The sequence below is a fragment of the Bos taurus genome, chromosome 6, assembly GCF_002263795.3.
Source record: "Bos taurus isolate L1 Dominette 01449 registration number 42190680 breed Hereford chromosome 6, ARS-UCD2.0, whole genome shotgun sequence".
Classification (NCBI taxonomy): domain Eukaryota; kingdom Metazoa; phylum Chordata; class Mammalia; order Artiodactyla; family Bovidae; genus Bos; species Bos taurus.
In genome coordinates, this window is record NC_037333.1 from 90393879 (window position 1) to 90401225 (window position 7347).

A 7347-nucleotide genomic window follows, 5' to 3' on the forward strand; every position below is an offset into this window, starting at 1 on the left:
TTCCTCACTATATTAAAAGATAAAAAGAAAAACACTGTTTTCTTTACTACATAGCAGATTTTCATCCTAAGAACAGATATTTGCTTAGAAATCACAAGCTTAAGTAAACCTGTATTTGAAATCCTCATTAAGTTAAAAAAAAATCTATATTTTGTAATAAACTTGCTCACTCATTTGCTTTCTTTTTGGTTGATGGGGCATAATCTGAAAAGGGCCAACCTTGGGCAAACATGAAGACAGATCAGTGCTGTATTTGAACCTCACCTCCCTCCCTGGACCTCCTGCTTTATTACCTCTCACTCTCACCTCTCACTGCTCACCCAGCTGTTCCGTGAGCTCACCACACTCCACCGCCCAAAACCAACCTGGTTCTGACAGGCCTTTCTCTCCCCAGACATTTGAACTGCAATCCAGTATCTCAGCGTGGTTCAGTCGCTTAGTCACGTGCGATTCTTTGTGACCCCATGGACTGTAGGGATCGCCATTAAATCTGCTCTGAAATCCAATCCCTAAAGGCCTTGTTGGTGATCTATAGACCTCAGGAAAACTAAGACAAACTAAAAAAGGTGTAACAGCTTCAGTGCATCTGTTACAGAAACTGGGCTACTCCTGGGGTATTTCACAGTAAGACCCTTTTTCGAAATGGCCTCAGATAAAATTACATCATTTCTCACCCTTGAACATGCATAGAATAGCCTACCTGAGAAACAGCCCACAACCACAATTAAAAGTATAGGCCTTTGTGAGTTTCCAAATCCAAATATTACTGCTCCGTCATGTCTGACTCTTTGGGATCCTTTGGAGTATAGCCTGCCAGGCTCCTCTGTCCATGGCATTCTCCAAGCAGGAATACTGGAGTGGGTAGCTGCTATTCCCTTCTCCAGGGGATCTTCCCGACTTAGGGATCAAACCCAGGTCTCCTACATTGCAGGCAGATTCTTCACCCACTGAGCCATCGGGGAAGATCCTTGTGAGTTTGGGTTAGTACATTTTTCTTTTAAAATATGGAGGTACCTAGTAGGTTTATTTGCCTGGAAAATCCCATGGATGGAGGGGCCTGGTGGGCTGCAGTCCATGGGGTCACTAGGAGTCGGACACGACTGAGCGACTTCACTTTCACTTTTCACTTTCATGCATTGGAGAAGGAAATGGCAACCCACTCCAGTGTTCTTGCCTGGAGAATCCCAGGGACAGGGGAGCCTGGTGGGCTGCCGTCTATGGGGTCACACAGAGTCGGACACGACTGAAGCAACTTAGCAGCAGCAGCAGCAGTAGCAGGTTTATTGACTTAGGGGGATCATTTTCAAGTACTAATATGTCAAAATGAACTAGTTTACAGGTGTTCCTCTCAGCACATAGATGGGATTGTCTGCTTCTGCAGCAATGGCAGTCTGTTGGGAACATGTGACTGTTTTAATGCATCTTTTATACATGCTTTAATACATCTTTTGCTTTGTGGCAGAAATAGCCTATGCAAGTCTAAAGTTCTAATTATACTAAAAAGGCTTAACCTGAATCAAATCATCCAGTGCCAGGACTCGGCATATTACATACTGAGTGCATATTGCATATTGCATATTGAGTGCAGCACTTCCCACAGCCTCATCTTTCAGGATCTGGAATAGCTCAACTAGAATTCTATCACTGCCGGGAGCCAGCGTGAGGAACTCCGCCCATGGCAAAGGTCATGAGGAAGGAGGCTCGGCATACGCAAAGGCGGGATCGAGCCTCAGGAGTCCCCCTGGAAATTCTCGAGCATCTACCCCCAAAACCAGAGTCTGCCTACTTTCTGCTTTGTGCTTTCACCTACACCTCTGACTTTACGGGGGGCTGTCCCCCACTATCTCTCTCTGAAAAAAGAGTTAGCTTACAGCTCCAGTTAATAATTCCTGGGTGTGACAGTGTTTCAACCTACAAACTCCTTTGGAAATCCTCTAGCCTGCCTGAATAGGTTTTTCTGGCCACATGTGATTGTTCAGAGCCTCCCAACTGTGAGAGGCGGGAGATGTTCTAAACTGTCTAAACACAGATTCCTTTGAGTAGTTAAAAGATGGATTAGAAATTGTATTGGTGAAGGGTTTTTCACTTGTTGGGCCAATGTTTGCTGCTAAGTTTCCATATCCCTTACCTGCTGTGTCCCTGGCAGTGTATTGATTAATATGATTGGTGTAAGTAGTAGTTTTAATGTTTGTAACCTTGGACCCTTGAGTTAATTCTTTTTCTTGTTGTAGCCCACCACACCTTTGCCCTATAGGAATGCAACTTTAATGCTTTTGGAGGGTGGCACCTGACTAGTCACCTTTAGAGAAAAATAAGTTTTCTGAAGAAAGGGTCTTAAAATGTTAACAGGCCTCTGGGCCAGAAGATGATGCAAATCACCTAAACTTTTGCATATGATAAGTTTGCAGGAAGAAAGCCTGGCTTACTGCATGACTCTACCTCTTCCCCCATTATCCTCTATGCATAACTTAAGGTATAAAAACTACTTTGGAAAATAAAGTGCGGGCCTTGTTCACCGAAACTTGGTCTCCCCATATTGTTCTCTCTCTCACCTTCTCGCTGAATTATTCAGCCTCTTTTCTCCACTGAATTTCCTCACTGAGCTATCCTTATTTCAGTCTCTTTTCTCCACTGAATTTCCTCACTGAGCTATCCTTATTCTATCACTCTTTATATCCTTAATTAACGTTTAATTAAGCAGTTGTTTCCTGATCCTCACCGACGCCGTCCCCGCTTCAAATTCCCTGGATCCACCGGGGCTGGACCCCGGCAATCCAGCAAACCCAAATTTACAAAACAACTGCTCTGTAATTTCCAAAATATGTGGATGTCAGGGTAGACAAAGTGTAAAGACGATTAAAGAGACGTGACAGCTAAATGTAACATGGCCTGGAGCTGGGACGGAAAGGGAGATATTGCCATAAAGGGTATTACTGGAACAACTGGAAAATTTTTATGTGAACCATGTTTTAAGTAGTAGCCGTATATCAATGTTAAATTTTCTGAGCTTGATAATTATGTAAGAAAAGATCCTTAGACAAAAATCTGAAGGTAAAGGAATATGTTTTATGCAACTGTCTTAAATTATTTGGGGGAAAAAATGTGTGTGTGTGTGTGTGTGTGAGAAGGAAGGTGGGGAAGGGAGATAGGGGGAGAAAAGGGGAACATGGAGGGAGGCTGGGAGGGAGAGTGAAAAAAAATCATGGGGAAATGTTTTTATAATTGATATATTTGGAGGAAAGGCATATGGCAGTTCTTTATATCATTCTTGCAACTCTTCTGTAGCTTGAAATTATTTCAAAATGAAATTAAAAAGACATTATTAAAAACAACACAGGACCTAGCAATAGGGGTTTAGTTGTCGGGGAGGAACTGGCCTGTTTAAGGTCTCAGGAAACATGAGGGAGATGACAGTTGAGACTGGGGAGCGGGTACAAAAAGAAGGAAGATTAAAAAGAAGATCTTGGGGGAAATATCCTGCATTCAGTGCAATGACTGCACTGAAAGTGGTCACAGTCATTTGGGGAGGACAGTGCCCTGCAGGCTAGGCTGTCCCTGCTACCCCTCCTCCCCCCAAGAAGGCGCACTTGACTTGTGGGAGGGGCTACGCCTACGTGGACTTTAAAAGTACCTAAGATTCTGGTGTACACTCAAGATGAGATGTAACTCATATTTTTGTTCACTGAGCTATTTTGTGATTAAAAACTCTGAGCAAAGTGGAAATGCAGTAATTTTAAAGGAATTTTATGTTGAGTTCTGCCAAGTGAACACATCTTTTGGTTTTATTGTGTTTGTGGTCAGTATGAAGAAAACAAAACCTCTGCTTACTGTATCTTTTCATAGTCATTGTAACAAGAAGCAAACAGTCTTTTGTGGTCACTGTAAAATGACTATAATGTTTGGTAGCAAACAGAATCCATGTACTCTTACTAAGGTTAGATAATTTGTTGTATCTTCAGTCCAAGGTTTCTTTATGCTTTTTAAATAATCCAGTAGTAGAGTAGAATCTATTAGCTAAAATCAGTTTGGGAATTAAGAGCAAAACCTGGGGTGGGAGAGAAAAGGGTGGACTTTTACAAGATACAATCAGTAAAAATTCAGGGAAAGATCTGAAAACCCTGTATGATAATTCATTCTTGTTCCTGAACTGTGCCCTGAGTTGGTAATGTGGGCCTTCCCTGGTGGCTCAGACGGTAAAGCATCCGTCTATCAATTCGGGAGACCTGGGTTTGATCCCTGGGTCGGGAAGATTCCCTGGAGAAGGAAATGGCAACCCACTCTAGTACTCTTGCCTAGAAAATCCCATGGACAGAGGAGCCTGGTACAGGCTACTGTCCATGGGGTTGCAAAGAGTCGGACACGGTGGAGTTGGTAATACCAGTAGCTTTTTATCATATCCCTCTTGTCCTTAAATTTTATTTAAAAAAAATTTATATCCCAACACTTTCTGCCCTTGGAATTTTTCTGTCTTCTGAGTTTTTGTTTTTGTTTTTTTTTAATGTTTAAAAATATGTCAGCATGATGTCCAATTTTTAACTAGTGACTTGGGCAAGAGGAGAAGGGGACGACAGAGGATGAGATGGCTGGATGGCATCACTGACTCAATGCACGTGAGTCTCAGTGAACTCCGGGAGTTGGTGATGGACAGGGAGGCCTTGCATGCTGCGATTCATGGGGCTGCAAAGAGTTGGACACGACTGAGCAACTGATCTGGTCTGATCTGGGCATGATACAATTACTAGAATTTAAAGAGTGGTAGTCACGCCCATATGGGGAAAGATGTTTGGGTGTGTTCTTTTGAAACTGAAACTGTAAAAGTAGGTGCTTAAAAGATCTTGTTTGCTGCTCTGTATGGTAAAAACTAATTCTGTTGTATCATGTACATAGTTACTCATCACAGATGAGTAAATTCACAGAAAATTAACCATGTATTTATTCTTGCCTTGAAGCTAAGTTAAACGTAAAATTCTATTCCTACAGCCCACAGTATGACCGACCTTGTAGTGATTCATATGTTGATTATAAGAGTTATGGGGCATCTAGACTGGTTCAGCTGAAACTCATGTTCACTGGTATCTGGGGAAGACAGTTTTTAATTGGGTAAGGAGAGGGAATTCAGTTGGAGGTTGGGGTCTCAAAGGGAGAAATAAAAGATATAAGATGGCATGTCCTTCTACAACCACCACCTGGATTGAACTGGAGCTGGGTGATGAGCACCAGATGATGATCAAAATGTCTTTTTTTTTTTTTTGGTTACTCAGCGTGGCATGTGGGATCTTGGTTCCCCAACCAGGGATCAAACCTGTGCCTGGATGCCAGGGAAGGGCCCCTGCCAATGTCTTTAAAAGAAACTTTAAGGTCTTCCTTGGTGATGCAGTGGCAAAGAATCCTCCTGCCAATGCAGGAGACGATGGGGCTCCGACCCCTGGTCCAGGAAGATCCCACATGTTGTAGAGTAACTAAGCCCCTGTGCTCCAGAGCCCAGGACACAATTACTGAGCCCACATGCTACAACTACTGAAGTCTGTGAGCAGAGAGCCCATGCTCCCCAACAAGAGAAGCCACGGCAATGAGAAGCCCTCACACCACAGCTAGACAGCAGCCCCTGCTGGCTACAACTAGTGGAAAGTCTGTGCAGCAACAAAGACCCAGCGTAGCCAAAAGTAAATTTTTAAATAATTTTTTTAAAAAAAGAAACAGGGTCCCAGAATCCTTGCACACATTCTCTGTCTTCTCTTTCCCAGCCTAGCCCAGCCTCACCACAGTGGACACCTTCATGGGTACCTGGAAGTTAGTGGATAGCAGGAATTTCGATGACTACATGAAGTCTCTTGGTGTGGGTTTTGCTACCAAACAGGCGGCCAATATTACCAAGCCTATCACAGTCATCGAAGTGAATGTGGACACAATCACCATAAAAACACAAAGCGTCTTCCAGAATAGGGAGGTTAGCTTCGAGCTGGGAGTGAATTTCAATGAGACAACAGCAGATGACAGGAAAGTCAAGTCCATCGTGATGCTGGATGGAGGCAAATTTGTCCACGTGCAGAATTGGAATGGACAAGAGACAACACTTGTACGGGAAATAGTTGATGAGAAACTCATCCTGCCGCTCACCCACTGCAGTGCGGTTTGCAATCGTACTTACAAGGAAGAGGCATGACCTGTCCACTCCTTTACTGACTGCTCTTCTGCCAGTTGGCTACTCATGGACTCGGCACCAGATTGCCTCATTTTTCTCCCCTAGCATTTTATATAAATCTACCTTGATTGCGGAAATTTTCCTGGTGTCAGGTGGCATCAGCCTAAATCCAGTTCCAATCTCATTGTGTATGTTTGGTTTTTTAACTGCATCCAAAGGGTGCTGCTCTGAGGTCAATAATGCAGAGCCAAGGCCAAAAAAAAAAAAAAGAAAGAAAGAAGCCTTTAGGAACCTCTGAAAAGAGCAGAGCTGCTTTGGGATCAATGTGACAAAGTATCACACGGTTTTAGGAAGGGGGCCCTTCTATCCAGAACTTCTTCTCTGCACAGAACTTACTCCTTCTCTGGAAAATAAAAGCAACTACTTTAGGGAAGTCAGAAGGCGGCAGCACTCTCATACATGGTTTCATCACGGGTGGGGGGTGTGTTCTGGGGATTTGTGGGCAGCAGGTGTCAGCAAGGGACATTCAAACCAGGAAGGAAGTTTGGGTCTGAGTGATTGGGCTGTGGCACATTCCAACACTGGGATTAGCTAAATTACTGATTTAAAATGAAAAACTAAGAGCCAACTTCTTTTGTAAATGTTACCTTATGGCATTTCAAAAATTATTTGAAGAAGTGTACTAGCTTGCTTGCGTTGCCTTTATAAAGGCTGGGTGGCTTAAATAATAGAGACTTATTTTCTCTGAGTTCTAGAGGCTGATGGTCCAGGATCAAGGCGTCAGCAGGATGGGTTCGCTCAAAGGACTCTCTCCTTGGTTTGCAGATGGTCACACACTAGCTGCCTTCTCACATGGCCTTTTCCCTGCGCCTGTGTGCCTCTGCTGTCTCTCTTGTGTATCCACATACTCTCTTAGTAAGGACATCAATCAAATTGGATTTGGACCCACCATAATGGCCTCATTTTAACTTCCATCACCTTTTTAAGGTACTGTCTCCAAATATATCACATTCTGAAATCCAGTGGACAAGGCTTCAACATAGGAATTTGAAGGGGATGAGCTCAGCCCATAACAGGAGATATCCAATTTTGATAGCAGTAATTACAAACTTTCAGGAGAGCTGCATAATCTAGAGAGAGCTGCTTCCAACTCTAAAGAAAACAAGGGTTACAATGCTTAGGTACTTTCTTAAAAATTGAAGTAT

General features: G+C 43.2%; 1 protein-coding gene across 1 annotated transcript; it reads left to right on the forward strand.

The window, feature by feature from the left end:
- Positions 1-5718: 5718 nt before the first annotated feature.
- Positions 5719-6308, forward strand: LOC132345588 (fatty acid-binding protein, heart-like). The gene has a single exon (XM_059887891.1). It carries the CDS (start codon positions 5777-5779, stop codon positions 6161-6163), a length of 387 nt encoding a protein of 128 aa, XP_059743874.1. The 5' UTR covers positions 5719-5776; the 3' UTR covers positions 6164-6308.
- Positions 6309-7347: the final 1039 nt, after the last annotated feature.